General features: G+C 46.2%; 1 protein-coding gene across 1 annotated transcript in view; it reads right to left on the bottom strand.

The window, feature by feature from the left end:
- The window catches only part of DCAF13 (DDB1 and CUL4 associated factor 13), a 207,943-nt gene that overhangs the window by 166,451 nt on the left and 17,663 nt on the right, over window positions 1-23,829 (bottom strand). Inside the window, exons 3-4 of the mRNA XM_029591856.1 lie at window positions 7,372-7,479; window positions 3,709-3,798 (exon numbers count right to left, since the gene is read on the bottom strand). Of these exons, the coding sequence (XP_029447716.1) occupies window positions 3,709-3,798; window positions 7,372-7,479 (198 nt within the window). The remainder of the gene's footprint in view (window positions 1-3,708; window positions 3,799-7,371; window positions 7,480-23,829) is intronic.

Below are 23,829 nucleotides of genomic sequence, written 5' to 3'. Positions count from 1 at the left end.
AGTGCTTTGGCACAATGAAGCTGTGACGGAGTATACCAACAACTCCCTCATTCTACCTTAAGGAGCTTTTAACCCAGGCCTCCTTAAGGCAGAAGGCCACAAGGGATTATAGGTGAAAGGAGGTTCTCTTCACAGTGCCATAAAAGCCCAGGCCTAGAGAGCTTCAGGAGCCTCAAGGGAGCTGGCAGGACCCCATGGAATATCCGTATGCTCTATGTCTACCTAATGTGTGTGCCTGGTGCAAGGTGAGCAATTACTTTGAGTTCTGCACTTTTGATGTACTGTAAATAAATCATTGCACCCGAACCAAATCAGTCAAGTCTTGTGGCATTCCTCAAACTGTTCCAGCAGCCGCAGCCGGCCCAAAACCCACAGCCTCCAAGAAGAAAAAAAAATTGCTTGCAGAGTTTTTTTTTTCCTGTGGTCTTCTGATTTCAATTTATACTACAGTAGGCTAAGGGGACGACTTCAATTTATACTACAATAGGCTAAGGGGACTATCCTTGCCTGAGCAGTCAGGGATCAAGTAATAAGTTAAAGCCGGACAGGCCAGCAGGTATTTTTTATTTTTTTCTGCCTTGTATGAGTTATCCATTTGGGAGCTGACCCCAAAGGGAGATAAAATGGAGCAGGTCAAGCGGGTCCTGGCCCAGGATATCAACAGCTGCAAAACATTGTAGAAACACAAATAGATAAACAGCAGCGGCTATAAGACCAATTAACGCAACAAAGCACAGTCTTAACTCAGTTAGCTGAGGCCCTGCAAGTGACTATTGTCCAGAATACCTCAGGCACCTTTACCTTCACATATCCTGTTTTAAGATGACGGGAGGAGAGGACCTGGAGGTCTACAACTTACTTGGCTAATTTGCTTACAGGTAAAAGTCAAGCAGCGTTCCAGGCAGCCAATCCAGATGGGAGGGCTTCCTAGGAGGCTCTCAAGGCCGCTATACTAGAGAAAGCCAGGTACTCCCCAGAATACTATCAGCAGCAGTTCTGACAGTCCGGGAGAGCCCCAGAAACCTCTTTCTTCATTTGAAAGATTCCAGTTGGAAGTTTCTAGACACTTTTGGCCATCCAATGTGGAATTGGGTTTGTTCATCCTGGAGAGAGCCCTGGAAGTGGCGGAAGCCTTTCACCAGGCACAGTCAATGCCTGCTGGTATAAGGGGCTTGGAGAGACAACCTACAACAGTGCCCTGGTGTGGTACAGAAGACAGAGGATCTCAGCATCAAACTTCCAGATAGGGGGGGTTCAGCCTCTGTACCCAGGTTTCAGACGCCAATCTTGTCCACATGTTTTAACTGTGGACAGAAAGTACACTTGGTAAGGGACTGTCGGTATGGCTGAAATGAACCTGTGGCCACTAGCCTGGTGACCCAGCCAACGCTTGAGGAAGAAATACGCATACTTAAAAATAACACTCAGAAACAGACTACACGCAATCTGAAAGAAAAAGGGGAATCCGGAGAGATGGGCGTGGGAACATGCTTGGGATCACAAGTTGTCAAATCTCCAAAGCTTCAATTTTGTGGATGCCCCATGTGTACGACTTAAGGACTTTATAATCCAGGTGGAACTGGAGGGAGCTTCTACCCAGGCCTTGATGGTTTCTGGCTGTAGCAAAACGCTCATTCGCTAGAACCTACTATTTCAAGGACACATCAACTATAAGAGGACTCCCTAACAAGGTCGAGCTGAGGGGAAGAGTATGTGATGGAGTATACCGATAACTCCCTCATTCTACTGTAAGTACCCTGGTTTAGGATTTTAATCTAGGCTTCCTTAAGGCAGAAGGCTACAAAGGATTCAGGGTGAAGGGAGGTTCCCTTCACCCTCTCATAACAAGCCAGGCATAGAGAACTTGGGGGACCTCAGGGGAGCTGGTAGGACCTAATGGGATATCCGTATGCTGTGCAAGGTGAGCTATTACTTTGATTTTTGCAAAAAAATAATTGAGTCTGAACTAAGTTAGTCAAGTCTCGTGGTATTCCTGAAACTGTTCCTGTGGCTGCAGCCAGCCCGAATTTGCTACAGAAGTGTCATTGGGCCAGTAGTAAGCTACTCTCTTCTCTTCCACCTTGGTGGGATGTAGTCAACTCCATTTTGGCTGGGCCCAGCAAAACTCTCCTCTCACCTGATCTACTGAGGTGGAGCACCGCCGACTCCTTCTTTTCTGAACCCTGTGGTACACTATCTTTCCCCACAGGGTTCAGAAGTGACATTACCAATACACTCTCCCCTCCAGAGGATGCAGAAGAGAGCGCGTAGTGCAGGACAATCTATGTCCCTTCCTCCCATCCCAAGGAAGAGGAGAGCAGGTGGATTCCGAACAGAGAACTGCTACTGCTTCAACTGCACATTACTGGCCACAAAGGGAGAGGAGTAAATTGTTGGAAATGGTAAGTACATGTGGCTTCTTCTTCTCTACTATAGGAGGCAATGGGAACAGGGGAGCAAATTGATGACCACCCAGGGATCTGAGAACCACTAGGGACCAGGGGGTGAGATGGAGGGATTGGAATGAGACAGAGGCTCGAGGAACACAGGGGGGTAACAAAGGGGGACTGGGATGGAGAACCACTTAGAAGAGAGGAGGCAGCTAGACAGGGAGGGGAGACTGGGGTTTGAGCAGGTAGTAGGAGCAAAGGGTTGCAGGTTAAGCATTGCTGGGGATGGATGACCACTGGGGGAGTAGAAAGGGGGGATTGGTAATCTATAACCTATCATAGAAGAGAGTGTGTTTGTATGTGTAAGTGAGAGAGCGAGTACATGTGACAGTGTGTGTGAGAGAGACAGTGTGTCTGTCTTTGAGAGAAAGAGTAAGTAAATAAGTGAGTGAGGTGTGTCATGCTACGGAGCATCCTCTGTCATGTGTGCCATAGTAAAATAAAGGTTGAGAACTACTGTACAGGAAGACAGAAGTAGCAACTCCGTTTTAGCAATACTACTGGAGAAACCAACTGAGAAACTGAATCAAATCTCTGCATTACCTCAGTTTTCTTAATAACTGAATATACATCACCTAAAATCCTACCAATAATGAAGAAAAAAAAAAGTTACTCAAAAAAGACTGCAGGAAAAGTCTCTTTCCCTTAAACAAGTGAATCCAAAGTAAATCGCCAAGAACCTTTGTGCATCTGGCGATTCATACATTGTAATAAACTGTAAACTGAATCAGCTTCATATCCCAGGGAAATCCAACACTACTAAGCTTGCTCACATTCTTATATTTTAACTCAGCATTTTCCTCTAGGACAAGGGCTTGTGCATTAGTAACAATGCAATACATCCTTCCCTGAATACAAAAATGTAATTAAAAAAATGTTTTCTCCAAATTGGGAGATAGTTTGTACTAAGAATGTGATGCAGAAGACCCAGAAGGAACATGTAAAATTACAATTTCGTGCATGGAAAAATAACTTACCATATTTTTCGGACTATAAGGCACACATAAAAACCTAAGATTTTCCCAGAAATCGGAAGTGCGCCTTATAATCCGGTGCGCCTTATAATCCGGTGCGCCTTATAGTCCGAAAAATACGGTAAGTGATGTTAAAAATCTCTCTTCTCCTGGAAAAGGTGTACAGTTGTACAACACTGAACACTAAAAGGAAGTTTTTCTGTCTCATGGAGCTAGTGAAGGAATTGTAGTCCCCTGGTAGGTACACAGCAGTAACAGACAGATTCTCTGTGTGGTCATTATACCTTTCCAAGTATGGTATGCAAAGGCTCTTCTTCTTCTCCATTTGCAGGACCTTCAATGCCCCAGTGCTTCACTGTTTTATCATCCCCAACCTAGAAGAATATTACAAACAAGTCGGCACAGATCATTCAGGACACAGGCAACATAAGCCAAGTTTCAAGCTCATCCATTTGCCTCTAATTTTAGAATGTTGCATTCAGCTGGATTTGTATGTCCTGTCATAGCATGGGCCACCAGACAGTTACTGACCCGGCCTCAACAAATCATAATGTGGAGATCTGGTGTGGCAGTGATTTTCATAGCTTCTCAGTACTATTCAATCATAATGAGCTGGGGTGGAAAATTCCCAGGTTTCAGGTCGTCCAGATATCTTAAAACTTAGTGCCTGGCACATGCCATTGGCTTGCCCAGAAGAGAGCTGCTGCAGCAAGTTTACACCCAGGAGAAACCACTGCAGCTGAAGGCTATTCCTTGTGATCACAAAAAAAAAAAAAGAGTTTGGCGGGAACGCAGAAGAATGGCTAGAGAAGAGATGTCAAACACACTAAACACAGGCCAGTCCCAGCTCACCAAGTTCCTTCATCCAGTTTGCTGAACCCCACCCTGGAAGTCAAGGCTAGGTCATAGGCCTCAGATCTCTGGCAGGTTCATTCATGCTGCTGCTTCAGCTTCCCGTCTATAGTTTTTTTTTCACACCTAGCACCTGCCACTGATCTGGGCTGGGGAGGGCCTGCATTTGCTGCAGTCTGGCTCAAGTTGGGAAAAACACCACCACTGTGCTTGACCAGATGTAGAGGCCCCTTTTCTGCTTGTCTGGTCCCAGCCAAAAGAACTCTTTTTGCTGTGGACGACCCCAGCAGAAAGATATCTCAACTGTGGTGGCCCTGGTGAAGGAAAAGAGAGGAGAGCAACCAACAGGGAAAGCTGGAGGGAGACCACAGGGGTTGGAGGGGGAGGCACATGAAGTGGTTTCACAGAAAGGCAAAAAGTGAAAAAGTTAAGTAAAATAAAATGATAAATTCCCTGCTTGGTGAGAGACAAGGAGAAAATCAGGTATTAGAGCATTTTAGATGGACTTAACAGCAATGTTGGAGAGATCATTGTAAAAAGCACATAACAGGGCAACTCTGCTGGTCTCATTTGTTTTTGAACAGGACTTAAATATGATACTGTGCCCTTTGCTTTTGTAATACACCAGCTTTGTTTCTGGGGCCAATAATCTGGATTTTTCCAGATCTGGCTAGAGCAACACAAGAATGAAGAAAGCATTTTCTTGTTATGCATCAGGAGAGATAAGCTCTTGGAACTAATTTCTTCCTAAGATATCCTTGCAAATGTTTAGCAAAATAAAGTGAAGTTAATTATGTTTTCTTTGTTCCTGATGAGCTTAGGGTTTTTTTCTCGATGCAAAAAAAAAAGATTACTAGCTCTAGCCCTCAAGCAGTCCCAGAATGAGTTGATGAGAGAGTCTAACTGATCCCTAGAGTTCTGCTAGGCCTCATTTTGCTTGATTTTTGTCTGGAGCATTATCCTCTATATTTGTCGTCTCCTTCCCCTCTACATTTGAGGTCTAATAAGGGTTGTCGTGTCATGATAATATTATTAATTTCTTTTTATGTTTATTTGCTTTGAATAACGTTGTATTGACAGACAGCCTGTATTTATTTTTCGCAAGGTTAATTTGTTTGTTAAGTTTTGAAATCTTCACACATATAAGATTTTCAAAAAGAAGCTAAAGTGGAAGCTCGGTGTCAGATTCAAAATTCAAACAAAAAACTAGATGGCAATAGGTTGATGGTATTTCCTCAATAAATCAAGCCTGGATTAAGGACAATAGGGAATATGGAAAATCCCTTGAGGTTATGGAATCTTAGATGTGACAGAATGCCTAAAGGTCCCTGTTCAAGCTCTACTACTGTTCTCTTCAGCTTATTTTATACAAAGTGAAACCTGAGGCCTCTGGCATTTCTTTAGCAGATCACTCAGCTTTGGCTACTTCTAATCATTCTTTAAATGTTACATTTCCAGAAATCCTCTTTACTTGTCTTCATCTCTGAGCCCACTTAATAGTAAATACTCTCTTTCCAGTAATTAGAGGCTAATTTTTGGGGCACTAAAATTAGATTGTACACAGACATCTCTCAGGAACCACAAGAAAGATGCTGAAAAGGTCAATCGTTCCAGGGGCATATTTTGTGCTGATATTCATCCAAGTATAGAATTAAGGATCAAAGAACTATTTATTTATTTATGAATATTTAATATTCAACTTTTTGCCAGGTTTGGGCTCAAAGTGGATTACAGAAATTAAGACAACCAGGAATAAGATGGTTAAATGGAGTTAACACTGAGTGCCATTGTATGGCATAAGGACCAAGTGTGGTGAAAAACGAATATTCCTAATGAGCTGGCCGGGGAACGGCCTGGTTGAATAGGCCTGCTTTGGCTTTATTTCTGGAAAGCAAGGTAGTTTGGTTCCTGGCAGATGGGTAAAGGAATCTCATTCCAGATCTTGGGAGCATAGCAGTTGAAAGCTCTTAGTCTTGAGCAGTTCAATTGGCAGAAGTCAGGGGCTGAGAGTAAAGAAAGGCCTTTTGTGAGGATCGGAGTTCTCTAGCTTGGGTGTAGAAGGCAAGAAGACCTTTTAAGAGACTCAGATCAACTCTACATTTATTAAGAATAATACAGCTGTTCTGGAAGCTTCCCGAGTTGTATTTATTTTTCATTTTGGACTAATAGGTTGGTTATTGTGGTACTCTTGCCTCCCTTAACTTTCTTGTATTATTGTGGACTTCAGGGACTACAATATAGATTATTTTTTCTTCTGAATTTTGGGGTTCAATTTATTATTTCCAGCGCAATCATTTTCTCTTTATATATGTAAATGCAAATGTATAAAAATACAATTTTAAAAAGTCTAAAAAGAAAGAAAATAAAAAAAGGAAGATAAAGGCAAACAGTTGCAAGGAAAACTACATTTTTGCTCTGGCTCCTTAAAATATTTGCTGGCATCCAAGTTTTATAAATAGATTTTCACCTCTGATAATGAGACTGGCTGAAGCGAAGTAGTCCTCCAAGATGCAAGGGCAATTTGTATTATTTAATTACTTGATACACCACAATTACATTTAACATCATCAAAGCGGTTAACAAAATAATTAAAACATTTTAAGCGAGCAGGAGATGAGAAACATGTTGCTGTGAAAACTAAAAGGAGGGAAAATACAGAGTACCAAGCAAGAAGGTGGTGGCGAGTATACAGGATCAGGAAATTGAGAGTAAGGAGAACCCAGATGGAAGGGGAAGAACATGGAGCTGGAGGAGTAACAAAGAACTTGAGGTCAGTGGAAGATGGGTGAATGGAAACAGTGCATGGCCAAGCCAGCAAGCTAACTAAACTGTGGCACTTCAAGAAAGGATTTGATCTTCTATCCTTTTGAGCCTAAAGCAAAATGGAAGACGGTTTAGCCTGATAAGGTCAAAGAGAATGTCCCAGGCAAGCTCTCGGCGTGAGCCATTATCTCACAATTGCAGCCACAGAGAGTAGGATCTATTACTTGAATGACTTTAGGACACAACACTGAAGACTAATTTCTAACATCTATCAATATAACATAAAAAGAAGCAGACTAGTTCCTTACAAAAGTTAACAAAGTAATACTTACTGTAAAGAAGGAAGTTCCACAGAAACGAACACATAGCCCTCGCACGAAGCCTTCGTGTGCTTGTAAGGTGCGTGTGCATTCCCGTTTAGTGAGATTCCAAATCTTAACCTATGGAAACACAACCAACCGAATCCTTATACAATGAAAAATGTAATCTGCAGTCTGTATTTCACTTTTTTTGTGATATCAGCTTCAACGTTTGATTAAATTACCTATGTTAATAGCTGTGCAAATCAATCTAAAAGTCAAATTGGGAATATTCCTTAAGTATGGGGTTACACAATATGTCTTATCATAAGCAAATTCCAAATAGTTCAAAATAACGCGTCAGTGTGAAGTTTCCCAAGTGGCAGAAATCTAGAGGCCGAAGAACAATTGAACCACAAATTGATTTAGCCATAAGTTTTTATCTGTAGGTGGCCAAATGACTACCAAGACTGAAAGAGGTGTCTGCTGCCCTAGGCACGCATGCAAGATGTTAACATTTATTTATTTATTTAGTAACTTTTATATACCGACGAACGTTGGGAACATCTCGTCGGTTTACATATAACAGAACTGAGCAACAGGCTTTACAATTTTTGCGTAATTAGATAATTAAATAAGGAACATTCAGAGCATACAAATAACAGATTAGATTATATAAGTAAAATTATAAAAGTGTGATACATGAAAGAGGTTATCTAAACGGAGGTGGGGGGGGTGGGGAGGGGGAGATTCTGATATATAGGGGTGGGGAGGGGGAGATTCTGATATATAGGAGGGTATCCACAATTAAAGGAGGTATATATACACGTGATTGGGAACAAATTTTTTATATATAAGTTTTTTATATACAATATGTAGTCCTGATAAATTCACTTTATGGGGGGTGAGGGGGAAGAGGTAATTTAGAGTAGAGGGAGGGGGGTGAACATAGTGAATGATGGCAGATAAAAGACCAAAATGGTCCATCTAGTCTGCCCAGCAAGTTGATCAGGATTGCAGTAACTGCCACTCCATGCAGGTTACACCCAAGCCTTTTGTGGACTATGCTGTGGCTGTCAGCCGGATGCCAAGCCGAGACCCCTGTAGACTATGTTGTGGCATAGTCCACAGGGCTCTCAGATAGGCATCCAGCTGACAGGTATTCTTGTCACTTTTCATTTGCAGTGAAGTCAAGCATCAAGCAGGATCTTCAACTATCAGGCAAGTTCACAAGGCACTCAGCTACTTAATTTCAGGAGGCAGGTTCACAACTAGTCCAGATCCTTTAAAGCAATGTTTCTCAACCACCAATACCCGGCAACATTTTTGTCGGTCCATGGAGAAACAGTGCTTGCAAGAGGATGAGGAGGGAGCACGACCTGCACTGCAGTTGCATACAATGTAGAAACTTTTCCTAAGTCTCCCCCTGCCCGGTGGGCCTTTTTTTCTAGTTGGAACCAGTTGGAGACCCTCTCTGGGAAAGAAGTAGCTGCAGCTGAATATCAATGAGCCGGCGTGAGACTTAGTCAGTGTCTGCTCCGCTCTTAGGTCCCACCTCCCATACAGAAACTGGAGGGAAGGAGGTGAGGCTACCACAGGGCCTGAGAGCAGAACAGCTGCTGATTCAGTCTCTTGCCAGTTCATTAACATTCAGCTGCCACCAGCCCCACAGAGCAGGGGTATTAATTACAGTAGTGTTGCTGACTGGCTGGGAGAGAGGGAAAGAAAGGGAGGGGTTTCTTTTTTAAATGAGGACCTGGGGGGCTGACTGGGGAGGGGGTGGGAAGGGAAAGAAAGGGGGATTTTTTTTTTTAAGGACCAACTGGTAGCAGCCTGGAATGGGGAGGGAAAAAGAAGAAAGTTTTTTTTTTTTAATGATCAACTGGGTAGCTGGCTGGCAGGGAGAGGGAGGGATTCTTTTTCTTATCTGAGGATAATACTGCTGGCTGGCTGGAGGAGGGGAAGGGAGAGAGAGACACACACAGAAAAGGCTGAGGGTTTTTTTTTTGTTTTTTGTTTTTTTTATTAAAAATCTTATTTTTGGAAAAAAGTTTTATCTGGCTTGCTACCTTCTTAGAATGACCAAAACCAGCTGCAGATCTGACCCACGAGTTTAAAGACTGGGTGGGGGAGGGAGTATTATCCTTCCCCCTCTCTCACCCCACTTTTCTGGGAGACCCCCCTCCCCCCCCCATCAGCATTGCAAGCAGTCCACATAATCTAAGGAAGGTAGCTAGCCGGCCCGGAAATACAAAAGGTGAAGAAACACTGCCCTAAATCTCAGGAGCAGTTTTGTCTCACTGCCCTGCTTTTCAGTCTCCTCTCTCATATAGGGCTGTGTCTCTAGCTCCTCCTCTCTAATTGCGGTCTCCTCTTACACTCTCTTATTCCCACCTCAGCTGATGCTGAGGTGGGGGCTCCAAAACTCCCACTTCCCACAGCCCCACTCCAGGGGATCCTCCGATTCCCAGTATTTCTTTTTCAACCAGGACTGAAACTTCTAGAGCAGTGATTCAATATTTCCATCCGTCCAGAGGAATAACATCCATAACAACAACCAATTAGGTCCAAAATTGGTGGAGGAAGGTGGGGCGTGGGCCTGGCACTTATACTGTTTTGATCCTATAAGGGTCAGATAATTTTCACTATGGTCACAGTTAAAAAGTGCTAGAAAATCTATGCCTAAGAATGGCTTTCAATTCTTTCCTTGTTTTTTATTTTTATTTGGGCTGCTTTTTCCCAGGGCTCAATTAGCGCGTCCGGTGCCTTCACACTCTGTACTGGGAAATATAAACTATCATAGATACCCAGTATCTCTATTGTGCTGGCCCAAGTATTTGCAAATTTCTGAAAATGAAGATAAGCTTGCCCTTCCCCTCACGCTCACCTCCGTTCTCACGCCAGAGTTTCTGCTAAGTTATGTCCCTGGACTGGCATCATTTCAGGAGCTATGTAAATATACTGGGGCAAGGAACAACAGCACCAATTCAGTGCTTCTCAACCTTGTTTAATTCATGGCCCACTTTCAAGTTTGCTCAGTCTTCAAGATGTACCGAAATATTTGGCACAATCCTCTCTCTATCACTTCCCTAAATTCCTTTCTTGTGCACTCCCTCCATCCTGCTGAATTCTCTTTCACACACCCTCTCACTGTATAATCTTCTCTCACACACCTCTCCCCAACTGTGTGATCCTCTCTCATGCCGGCACAATACTTTCACTTGCTTTCCCCCCCCCCCCCACATGATCCTTTTTCACTTGCCCTCTCTCACCCTCTGGTGCATTTCTCTCTTTTCCTTCCTCCTAATATTTCTTCTTCCCTTTTTCCCACTGCCTCTATTTCTCCTTCCTCCAACACATCTTCTCTCCCAGTCCTAGAACCCCCTTCTTTCTCCTCTTCCTAGTGATCTGATTTCTCCATTCACTCTTCCCCCCCCCAAAAAAATAAAAAATAAACTTGGCTTCCCAGTCTCCATTTCTCTCCTCAGTCACCACCCTCTGCCCTCCAATTTATCCTTTCTACCCTCTCTCAGCCTCCACGCCCAGGGCTCCATATCTTGCCTCCAGTACTCTCTCACCACCTAACACCCAGCTGACTTCTCTCCAAGCAGTCTGGACCAGAAGAAGCATCTCACCCCTGCCCCGATCCCAGCAGCACTGATGGTATCTCCTCTCAGGCCAGGGCCTGCAGCAGTAGCTTCATCTAGCCCACAACAGTAACAACTTAGGGCAGATGCCCCCCTGTAAAGGAAAAGCTGGGCTGTGGAGTGAGGAGGGGGATTGGAGGTTCGAGCACAAGCAGACGGACCCCTGTCCCATTCCTGCCAACCAGCAAAGTGAGCGAAGCTGGCATAGTACATTGCTGTTGACTGTCACCACGAGAGCATTTTTAAAACTCACGGTCCAACTGGCTATGCTAACCTTGTGAAGGGCTTTGCTTTGTATTAGCACCCAGGACTCATAGAAACATAAAAACATAGAAATGAAGGCAGAAGAAGACCAAACGGTCCATCCAGTCTGCCCAGCAAGCTTTCACACTTATTTTTTTCTCATACTTATCTGTTACTCTTGGCCCTTAGTAACTTTTTAGTTCTATTTCACTTCCACCCCCTCCACTGCTGTAGAGAGTAGTGCTGGAGCTGCATCTAAGTAAAGTATCTAGCTTAATTGGTTATTTTATTTATTTATTTATTTATTTAAAGTTTCTTTTATACCGATGACCGTTTACACATCGCATCGGTTTACAGTTAAAAAGGAACAAATGGGCAGAACCCTTACATATAACATTGAAAAAACAGGTTAACTTTTGGGCAGGGCCCTTACATGTAACTGAGAATAAGGTGGTTAAAAGTGGGATAGGGTATAGAGCTGACTATGCCGCGAGCGTCCGTGATATCAATAAATAGATACAGCAAAATCAGTAAAATCACAACTATTTACAAAAGCTAATTACATAAGTAGCCGAGTCAAAGTACAAAATCGATGGGCATGAGACATATTCCGAGAAATAGATTCCTAGTCATGTAGCAAATTCTTAGTTACTCAATTTTTAGTTAAACAGTGGGGGTTTATGTAATGGCAGGTGATGTGTGGTAAGCTTGCTGGAAGAGCCATGTTTTCAGTTTTTTCTTGAAAGTGGGTGTGTATGTTTCCAGGCGTATATCGGGAGGCAGGGAGTTCCATATGGAGGGGCCAGCGAGAGAGAAAGCTCTGCTTATGGTAGATGATAATTTGAAAGAATTGATGGGTTGGGCACGTAGGGTTCCTTGGAGGGCTGTACGTGTGGGTCTATTCGAGGTACGGGGGAGGAGTGGGGGGTTAATCCAATTGAGGTTAGAGTTCAACAGACTTTTGTGGATGATGGAAAGGGCTTTATAGAGAATTCGGGAGTGTATAGGGAGCCAATGAAGTTCGATAAGTGTGGGGGTGATGTGATCTCTTTTTTTTGAATTTGATAGTATCCTAGCGGCAGCGTTTTGTAGTAGTTGTAAGGGTTTGGTATAGGTGGCGGGAATGCCTAGAAAGAGTGCATTACAATAGTCTACCTTAGATAAAATGATAGACTGGAGTACAGTGCGGAAATCAGAAAAGTGTAGCAGTGGTCTGAGTTTTTTTATGGTTTGGAGCTTGAAATAGCATTCCTTGATGATAGATTTGATGAAGGGTTTGAAAGTAAGATGGTTATCAATAAGGACACCAAGGTTGCGAACGTGTGATGGGAAAGATGTGGATGAGTATGCAGGTGGGATGTCTGGGAGCGGTGGCCTATTAGATATGATTAAGAGTTCAGTCTTGCTGGGATTTAGAGCTAGTTGCATGTCATTTAGTAATTTGTTGATAGAGGAAAGACAGGCTTCCCAGTTAAGCAGAGCAGTATGGAGAGAGTCAGAGAATGGGAAGATGAGTTGCACATCGTCGGCATAAATGAAATGCTTGATGTGGAGGTTAGTGAGGAGGGTAGTGAGGGGAAGCATGTAAATATTAAATAGGGTAGAGGAGAGGGAGGAACCTTGGGGAACACCTTGGGGAAGATTAATGGGGTCAGATTCATTGTTATCTACTAATACAGTGAAAAGGCGATCCTGGAGATATGATCGTATCCAGGATAGGGCATTGCCAGTGATCCCGATACTCCTGAGTATGTTGAGGAGGACATCGTGATTGACTGTGTCGAATGCCGCCGAGATGTCAAGCATGGCAATAAGATAAGAGGTACCTGAGTCGGTTCCTTTAATGAGGGTATCGTGTAGGGAGAGCAGCAGGGTTTCAGTACTTAAGTGCTTTCTGAAACCGTGTTGTGTAGATGGGAGAATGTTGTTTTGTTCCAGGTGATCGGAGAGACGGGAGTTGACAACTTTTTCAATAACTTTAGCTAGGAGGGGTAGGTTAGAGACAGGTCTGTAATTGGATAAGGTGTCTGGGTCAAGATTGGGTTTTTTTGAGTAGGGGTTTTACTACTGCTTGTTTAAGAACTTTAGGGACTGTGCCATGCTCTAGGGAACAGTTAAGGATATTTGAGAGGGGTTTGGCAATCACCTCGGGGATAGCTAGCAGGAGTTTTGTGGGGATGGTTTCGGAGGGATGAGATGATGGTTTTAATTTTTTAAGGATGTTTTGTACTTCAAGAGAGGATGAAGAGTCAAAAGATGAGAGGGAGACTGGAGAGTTGATGGTGGGCAGACAGATATTGCTGTTATTCTGTGAAAATTGTGCAGTGATGGAAGAGACCTTGTTTTTGAAAAATTGGGCTAATTCATTGCAACGATTTTTAGAGGGATTAGCAGGTAGTTGTTTGAGGGTAGGAGAAGTGAGGTCCGCAACCATGGTGAATAGGGCCTTAGGGTTATATTGCATACCATGCATTTTTTTAGCATAGTAATTACGTTTAATCTGAAGGATGGAATTTCTATATTCATGCATTTGTTGGTAGTATAATGTTTTAGTTGCGGGGGATTGGTATTTGCGCCATGACCTCTCAGCTGTTCTGAGTTGGGTTTTAAGATTCCTAAGTTCAGGCGTATACCAGGGTTTTCTGTTTCTATGGTTTGGGTTGATAGTTTTTATTGTGAGGGGGCAGTGTTTGTCAGCAATGCTGAGGGTGAGGTTGAGCCAGGTAGAGATGGCATTGTCTGGGGATGAGACGTCAATGTGACTGTCTATATCAGCGCATGCTTGTGAGATGGTATCTATAGCGCATGGTTTGCGGAAGTTAAATGAAATGGGCTGATGGGGCGTGGTGGGGGAGATTTGCGGGAGTGAGAGTTTAGTCTGAATAAGGTAGTGGTCAGACCAGGGTACTGTAGTGCATGAAGGGGGATTGCTTATGTTGATGGGGGAATTGACAAAGATAAGATCAAGTGTGTGGCCAGCTTTGTGTGTGGGAGAGTTCACTATTTGTTGGAAGCCCATGGCTTCAAGGGAGGAGAGGAATGCTTCACATGCTGGGGATTGCGGGGAGGTATCCACGTGTAAGTTGAAGTCTCCTAGGAGAATTGTGGGTATGTCAGGGGATAGTGAGTTTGCAATAAATTCGATAAGAGGGGATGAATCTTTCTCCAGGAGACCTGGGGGTGTATAAATGAGACACAGTTGGAGTGACTTCGATTTGAAAAAGCCAATTTCGTACTGGTTTGGAATATCACATTTCTGGGATAGTAGTTGAAATTCCTTTTTTACAGCCAAGAGTATGCCGCCACCTCTTTTCTTTTTCCGAGGGATAGAGAAAACATCGTAGATTTCTAAAGGTAGCTGGTTGATGAGGGGAGTGTCATGTTGTTTGAACCATGTTTCTGTGACAGCACATATTTCTGGTTTAGAGTCTGTAAGAATATCGTGTAAGAGATGGGTTTTCTTTTGGAGTGATTGTGCGTTAAATAGGATAATGGAAATGAGTGATAGACTGATGGCTTGAGTGCGTGTGAGGGTGTGTATTGGGATAAGCCTTCTTTGCTGAGCGTGGTCTTGCGGTGTGTGGCCTGATGAGAGAAAGTAAATGGATAAAATGGGATGTGTTGCAGGTGGCAGGCTAGGGAAAAGTTTCCAATTAAAGGGGGCATTGTTGATCTGTGGTGTATTGAAAAACTAGAGTTGGATTAGGGGTTGGATTAGAGTTGGTTAGGGGTAGTAACTGCCGCAATAAGCAAACTACTCCCATGCTTATTTGTTTACCCAGCCTGTGCAATTCAGTCCTTGTTGGTTGTCTGAGTATAATTCCATTTTACTTCATTCCCCCCTGCCGTTGAAGCAGTGAGTTGCGCTGGATATGTATTCCAAGTGAAGTATCATGCTTAATTGATTCGGGGTAGCAACCGCCGTAACAAGCAAGCTACACCCATGCTTATTTGCTTATCCAGACTATGTAATTCAGTCCTTGTTGGTTGTTGTCTGAATATAAATCATCTTTTCTTCATTCCCCCCTGCCGTTGAAGCAGTGAGCTATGCTGGATATGCAGTGAAAGTGAAGTATCAGGCATTATTTGGTTTGGGGTAGTAACTGCCGTAACAAGCAAGCTACTCCCTTCTTTTTTGTGAATGCAAATCCTATTTTCCACATTTCCTCTTGTCGTTGAAGCATAGAGCAATGTTGGAATCGCATTAACAGTGTGTATGTTTATTGAATAAGGATATTAATCTCCAGGTAGTAGCCGTCATTCCCGCGAGCCACCCACTCTTCATACACATCCTCTAGACTTTATGGATCCACAGTGTTTATCCCATGCCCCTTTGAAATCCTTCACAGTTTTGGTCTTCACCACTTCCTCCGGAAGGGCATTCCAGGCATCCACCACCCTCTCAGTGAAGAAATACTTCCTGACATTGGCTCTGAGTCTTCCTCCCTGGAGTTTTAAATCATGACCCCTGGTTCTGCTGATTTTTTTGCAACGGAAAAGGTTTGTCGTTGACTTTGGATCATTAAAACCTTTCAAGTATCTGAAGGTCTGTATCATATCCCCCCTGCTCCTCCTTTCCTCCAAGGTATACATATTTAGATTCTTCAATCTCTCCTCATAAGGCATTCACTGAAGACCATCCACCTTTTTGGTCGCCCTTCTCTGGACTGCCTCCATCCTGACTCTGCCCCAATGGCTCTCGTGAGATTAGAACAGCTAGTCTTCACTCACGTTGCCTGTCTGGAGAGAATGGGATGGAGTGTGCCCCCCCCCCCACCCCACGTCAGTTTTTTTACTTCCAGGGAAGTGGAGGATTGTGCTGGGGGGTGAACAGGGGATTGCTCCAGGAAGGAGAGCACTGCTGGTGCAGCTGCTATCGCAGCACAGCAGGAATATTGCTATGGCACACAGGTTGAGAAGCGCCATCGTACGACGTTAATGGAGGAGCTCATCTCAGTGCAATACTGAGTGACTTTTTAACCCCAAACTAAAGGCACTCCTTACCTTCTAGCTTTCTCTCAAGTTTCCTTTGGTCTTTATACTCACTATTCACTTGCTTTTTGTAAAAATATTCATTATTAAATAATTTAATTGTATTTATTTTATTTTACCCATCCTACAAACACACCCACAATGGGTTACAATGGAGAAATTACTTACCTGATAATTTTGTTTTCCTTAGTGTAGACAGATGGACTCAGAACCAATGGGTATAGTGTACTCGTGCTAGCAGTTGGAGACGGATCAGATTTCAATCTGACATCAGCCCCTAGTACATATACCCCTGCAGGAAGTGCAGATCCTCAGTATTCTTCCTTGCAAAGCATTGTGGATATATGTTTGACTGACCAATTGGTTAAATTTATTAACTTGTATAACATCGTAACTATATAAACATTATAACTTGATTAACTGGATTAATATAAACTGGTCGATTGAGTATAGCTGGAGACCGCCAGGGAGCTCAACCGGAAAGCGTCGACACCCAGCCGGGTGGAGACCTAGGTAAACGAAAAGGAGGCTTACCCTTGAATCATTTGCAATACCATGCGTGACGGCAGCCAAGGGCGGGCTGCTGAGTCCATCTGTCTACACTAAGGAAAACGAAATTATCAGGTAAGTAATTTCTCCATTTCCTAGCGTGTAGCAGATGGACTCAGAACCAATGGGATGTATAAAAGCTACTTTCGAACCGGGTGGGAGGCTGCCTGTGACCCACTCAGTATTGCCCTTGCAAATGCCGTGTCCTCCCGGGCCTGAACATCCAGACGGTAGAATCTGGAGAAGGTATGGATGGAGGACCATGTCGCCACCCTGCAAATCTCGGCGGGTGACATCATTCTTGTTTCTGCCCAGGATGCTGCCTGGGCTCTGGTCGAATGGGCCTTGATATGTAGAGGCGGAGGTTTCCCTGCTTCTACGTAGGCCGCCTTGATGACTTCCTTGATCCATCGGGCTATGGTTGCCCGCGAGGCTGCTTCCCCTAGTCTTTTCCCGCTGTGGAGGACGAAAAGGTGGTCCATCTTCCGTATGGGTTCTGACATTTCCAGGTATCTGGAAAGGATTCTGCCAACGTTGAGGTGACGCAGACTACGGGCTTCTTCCGAATTCTTCAGGGCTTCCGCCGACGGGAGCGAGATCGTCTGGTTCAGATGGAAGTGGGAGACCACTTTGGGAAGGAATGACGGTACCGTGCGCAGCTGGATGGATACCGGAGTGAACCTAAGAAAGAGTTCACGGCAAGACAGCGCTTGTAGTTCAGATATGCGTCACGCTGAACAAACTGCCAGTAGGAAGACAATCTTCAGGGTCAGCTGATGGAGTGATAGCCCTCGAAGAGGTCTGAAGGTGGTTCCCGATAGGAAGTCCAAGACGAGGTTGAGATTCCACAGAGGTACCGGCCACTTCAGGGGTGGACGAATGTGTTTGACTCCTTTCAGGAAACGTGACACATCCGGGTGAGAGGCTAGGCTATCTCTCTCGCCCCTGGTGCCGAAGCATGCCAGTGCTGCCACCTGTACCTTGATGGAGTTGAGGGACAGTCCTTTTTGGAGTCCGCTCTGTAGGAACTCCAGCATCACGGGAACTTTAAATGAACCTGTCTTGATGGCGTGATCTTCGCACCAGGCTTCAAATATTCTCCAGATCCTTATGTATGTTAACGATGTGGAGAATTTGCATGCTCGGAGGAGGGTGTCTATTACCGCCCCCGAGTATCCGCTCTTCTTCAGGCGAGCCCTCTCAATGGCCAGACCGTAAGAGAGAAATGAGCTGGGTCCTCGTGGAAGATCGGACCCTGTTGTAGCAGGTCCCTGAGAGGGGGCAGGGGTAGAGGGTTCCCTGCCAGCAGTCTTCTCATGTCTGCGTACCACGGTCTTCTTGGCCAATCCGGGGCCACCAGAAGAACTAGTCCCTTGTGTAGCTGTATCTTATGAATGATTGCGCCCAAGAGGGGCCACGGCGGGAAGGCGTATAGTAGGGTCCCCCGTGGCCAGGTCTGCACCAGGGCATCGATCCCTTGGGATTGTAGATCCCGCTTGCGGCTGAAATATCTGGGTACTTGGGCGTTGGTTCTGTTCGCCAGAAGGTCCATTTCCGGTGTTCCCGACCGGTTTACTATCATCCGGAAGACTGCGGGAGACAGCTTCCATTCTCCTGGGTCTAGACTTTCTCTGCTGAGGAAGTCCGCCGAGATGTTGTCCTTCCCGGCGATGTGGGCGGCAGAGATCTCCTGTAGATTTGCTTCCGCCCATGCCATCAGTGGGCTTATCTCCATTGACACCTGATGGCTTCTGGTTCCCCCTTGTCTTTTGATGTAGGCAACCGTTGTGAAGTTGTCGGACATCACCCTGACCGCTTTGCCTCGGAGTCTTTGGGCGAACCGCAGGCAGGTGAGTCTGACTGCCCGTGCTTCTAGGCGATTGATGTTCCATCCTGCCTCTTCTGTGTTCCACTGCCCTTGGGCAGTTAATTCCTTGCAGTGTGCTCCCCATCCCCATAGGCTGGCATCTGTAGTTAGCAGAGTCCAGGTTGGGGATGATAGTCTTGAGCCTCTGTTCATGTGGCTGGGCTGCAGCCACCAGTGTAGTTTGGTCCAAACTGTGCCCGGGAGGGCTAAGCGTACGGTGTAGTTGTGCGACCGTGGGTTCCAACGGGACAGCAGTGAGTGTTTTAGAGGCCTCATGTGGGCCCTCGCCCAGGGGACCACTTCCAGTGTGGATGCCATCAGCCCTAGGGACTGCAGGTAATCCCATGCCGTGGGGCGAGGGTCGCTCATCAAAGATTGCAACCGGTTCCACAGTTTTGATCTCCTTGTGGGAGTCAGGCTGACTTTGTCTTCCTTGATGTCGAAGTGGACCCCCAGGTACTCCAACAATTGTGAGGGCTGCAGGGAACTCTTGTTCGTGTTGACCACCCATCCGAGGCTCTCCAGTAGAGACTTGACTCTGTTGGTTGATTGGATGCTTTCCTCTGGTGACTTTGCCCTGATCAGCCAGTCGTCCAAGTAAGGATGTACGAGGACTCCTTCCTTCCGCAGTATTGCCGCCACTACCACTATCACCTTGGTGAACGTCCGTGGTGCTGTGGCTAGCCCGAGGGGTAGGGCCCGGAACTGGTAGTGATGGCCCAGGATCTTGAAACGTAGGTAACGCTGGTGTTCCTGATGAATTAGGATGTGCAGGTACGCCTCTGACAGGTCCAGGGAAGTGAGGAACTCTCCCGGCTGTACTGCCTTTATTACGGATCTCAGGGTTTCCATGCGGAAGCGGGGGACCTTCAGGTATCGGTTTACGGATTTGAGGTCCAGGATTGGCCGGAACGTTCCCTCTTTCTTGGGAACGAGAAAATATATGGAATAATGACCAGAGTTTATCTCCTGAGGAGGTACTGGAGTTATGGCCTCGAGGTTCAGTAGCCTGGCCAGTGTAACTTCCACTGCCGCCTTTTTGGTAGGGTCGTGGCAGGGGGACTCCACAAACTTGTCCGGGGGGGGGGGGGGGGGGTGCGTATGAAGTGCAGGTAGTACCCTTCCCGGATGATGGCTAGGACCCATTTGTCCGAAGTTCTCTCGACCCATCTTTGGTAGAATAGGGCCAGTCTGCCCCCTATGGCTTCCCTTGGATGGGTCGGCTGATTCTCATTGCGGAGCACATCCGGGCCCTGAGCCCGAGCTGTTTCCCCTCTTGTTGTGCTTGTTCCGAAAGGACTGGTTCCTGCCCGGAGGGTGGGGCGCCTGGTAGCTGCTCCTGTATGGGTTGAAGCGCTGCGAGCTTCTGCCCCTGGAGGCCCTGGAAGGTTGTCGCTGGGTTCTCCTTGACTTGTCTTCCGGAAGGCGTGGTACTGGGGATTCGCCCCATTTGCCCGCCATCTTTTCTAAATCGCTGCCGAACAGAAGTGTTCCTTTGAAGGGCATCCTTGTGAGGCGTGTTTTGGAAGATGGGTCGGCCGACCAGCTTCTGAGCCAGAGCTGTCTCCTGGCTGCCACCGCCGATGATACTCCTCTGGCCGCTGTGTGTACGAGGTCTGAGGATGCGTCCGTTAGAAAGGATAGCGCTGGGTCCAGGATATCTCCCGGGGTGCCGTTCCTGGCCTGGGATAAGCAGACACATGTCACCACTGTGCAGCAGGCCGCAATCTGAAGAGACATAGCGGCCACATCAAATGACTGTTTAAGCATGGCTTCTAGCCGCCAGTCATGCGTGTCCTTGAGTGCTGCTCCTCCCTCTACCGGAATGGTGGTGCACTTGGAGACTGCGCAGACCATGGCATCCACTCTAGGGCAAGCGAGCATGTCTTTGGTTGCTGGATCCAGGGGGTACAAGCTGGCCAAGGCCCGCCCCCCCTTTAAAGGCAGACTCTGGGGTGTTCCATTCCAGGTCAATTAGCTGTTGAGTGACTCGCAAGAGCGGGAAATGACGGGAGACGACGGGAAATGTCGAAGGCCTTCCAGAAATGGGTTCTCCTTGGGATCCCCCTGGGTTTCTGAATCCGGAATCGCCAGTTCCGCCAGGCATTGGGAGACCAGATCCGGGAGCTCCTCCCTTGTGAAGAACCGTCTCATGGTTCGGTGGGGTTCTGTCCCCGGGGGGAGTTCTCCTTCTTCTAGGGGTTCGACTTCTTCTTCTGAGATGTCCGTACCCCCGAAGGTGGGACTACTTGGCGGTAAAAGCCTATGCCTAGGTCTTGAGGGGCCTGGAGCATAGGGGTCCTCCTGCGACGTATGTGGTTGGTCCGCCCGGGAATCCGTTTGCATTCAGACAAAGGCGAGAATCCCCTTGAAGAGTTCCACCCAAGAAATAGACGAGGGGTCCACGTTGAGTGGCACTACTTCCCTGGGAGCCTCCGGCTGAGAGGGAGTCCCGCTGGGGGTTGCTAGCTCCAGGGAGCCCCCTGAAGAGCTAGTCCCCGGCCCTGGGCGAGACTGAGCCTGTGGTGGATCTCCCAGGGCCTCCTCGCATTGGGCGCATAAGGCATCGGCTTCCTGGCTCTGGGCGGCCCTGAGGTGGCATGCTGAGCAGAGGCCTAGGGATCTTACTTCCGTTATTGGAGGTGTCGAGGTTGCCTGCACGTACATGTTTCGCTCCGGAGCGTCTGGCCGCGTGCGCGGGGTTTGTGCGCGTATCTGAGCGCTTAACCCGGGATGTGCGCGCGGGTAGTCGAGTGCGCGTAGTCCGTGCGACCGGGACTTGCGCGCACCGCTTATGCGTCCAAGGGTTCTTGTGCGTATAACTTACGCGCAGAAGTAGGTTTGTGCGCACGGGTAGATTTTGTGCGCTCGGCCGGGCGACGATGTGAACGGCGCGAATAAGGCCAAGATGGTGACGGCGACCATGCGGGCAAGATGGCAACTACTTCGGAGGGTCTCCACGTGGGAAGGCCCTTGGAAATGCCGGGGTCTGGCCCTGCTAGGGCGAATCAACCCGGTGGCGCTGGCTTCGGCCGATGGCCTGCGCTCGTCCTCAATCCTCGGAGACCGGCACAAGTAAAGATTTCTACCTTACCTTATCTTCGGCGCTTCCCGGTCTCGACCCTGGTGGTCTCCGGCTGCGGGGGGAGAGGGCAACTACCTTCACCGCCGCTTTTGAGGGTGCACCCGCTGCCTCTCAGCTGCGCCCGAACTCCTCTCGCTCGGGGGCTGTAAGTCCTTGCCGCAATTCGGCCACCGGACCGAGGCTGCCTCTATGCCGCGCCCGATCCTTCGGGGGCTAGGTCCCGCCGCGATTCGGCCGCCAGCTGAGGCTCACCTCCGAGGGATCACGGAAATCACCTCGGGAATCTCGACTGGGGGAGGGACCAGAGGGTATCACCGCAGGAGAGCGGGGCTCGTCTTCAATAGAATTTTCTTCTTTAAATTTGGTTCCAACACTCGGAGAGCGTGCAGATAGCTCCTAACTGCTATGGAGACGGAAAATACTGAGGATCTGCACTTCCTGCAGGGGTATATGTACTAGGGGCTGACGTCAGATTGAAATCTGATCCGTCTCCAACTGCTAGCACGAATACACTACACCCATTGGTTCTGAGTCCATCTGCTACACGCTAGGAACTAGGACATTTATAATAACCCAGTGCAAACATAAAAATACCAAACCCCTATCAGCATACTGTGTTGCATCAGTAGCACTTAGGCTCGATGTGTAAACATGCTGATCCTTGATCTAAGACTCGAGGTGTTGAGGGAGGAAGCATCATCTATGTTGAGGCTCAATGCCTCAAGTGCGTCGAAGTGCGATGCATTGACAGCACAGGAGCACATTAAGCCAGTGAATGGTCATCAGCACTGAGACTTGGTGTTTCTTTAGCGCCAGTTGTGTCAGTGGCTCCGAGGAATGGCATGTCTTCTTTTTACTAGGCCCTGAGTCCTGCGATGTATGTGAACAGCTTGTCAACACCAGAGAACAGCACTTTTTCTGTTTACTCAACTCTGAGTTAGAAGGGCCCCAGGCCTGCTTCGATGATGGGGGAGGCTTAGTTGAGGAGCTCCTGCTCAACTTAGCATCTAGGGAGTATGAAGAAGATCCACTCTTGGAGAAGGAACAACTGCAGTTCTTCTGAAACTTGCACAGTTCCTCCATTTTGCAAGCTTCGGGCTTCTGAGAATGCAGGGCCATCTGACTATAGTGGTTAACAGTTAGACTGATCATGATTCGATCCTAAGCACTGGTAGCAGATCTTGTGTCTATCAGTCATCGACATTTGCCTACTACATATAGTCAATGAAGCTGCTGATAGTAGGCTTTTTCATGCTAGATATTCTCTGTGGAGAAGAGGAGTTTTTTTCAGGACTGAAAAGTGATTTTTGGGGGGCTGCTGAAGCAGCATAGTAATAAAAGAATTTAGAAAGATTAAAGATATTAAGAAATATCACTTAAAGAAAAATGAGACCCAGGGTACACATTTGTGCCCATTCTCAAATGAGAAAAGACTGAGGGGCTCATGAGGCAATGCCAGCACAGGAACACCCACACATGCTCAGTAGAGCAAAAGCTTTATGACCTAAAATATCCAATGATCCATCTGACATCACGTACGTGTCATGGATAATTCAGCTCTGCACATTAACAGAAAAGCACATTTCTCCCACATACTCTCTCTGAACAAAAAAATAAGGTATAAAAAAGAATTAAATTAAAAATCAAGATTAAAAAAGCAGCACAAACAAACATCGGAGCAAACAAAAAGATGAAAAGAAACAAAAATTATTTTACAAAGAAAAAAAAATGTATTTCCCAAGCTCCTAAAATATTTGGGCTTGCACCCAAGTTTTTTAAAACATTTTTCACCCCTATCTTCTGTGTACAATGAAGCCAAGTTCTGAAATTATCAGTTACAATTTTTACTTCTTTTTTCCTGTTTGCTTTCTGCTACTTTTAAAAATATAATCCCACAGCTTTCCTAGGAAAAAAAACAACAATTCAGGATGTGAAGAAATTAAATAATCCCAACTAAAACTATAAAACCAATACAAGGAAATCACTAAGTGTTATCTTACAAACATGGAATTTTCAACCATCAAAAAGTACTGCAACTACAACCTCTCTCTATCATAAGTGACTACTTTTAACTGTCTTTAACTGTATTTACCAGCCAGAATCAACGT

The sequence above is a fragment of the Rhinatrema bivittatum genome, chromosome 2 (genome assembly GCF_901001135.1).
Source record: "Rhinatrema bivittatum chromosome 2, aRhiBiv1.1, whole genome shotgun sequence".
Taxonomy (NCBI): domain Eukaryota; kingdom Metazoa; phylum Chordata; class Amphibia; order Gymnophiona; family Rhinatrematidae; genus Rhinatrema; species Rhinatrema bivittatum.
This window is presented reverse-complemented; position numbering and strand designations above follow the sequence as displayed.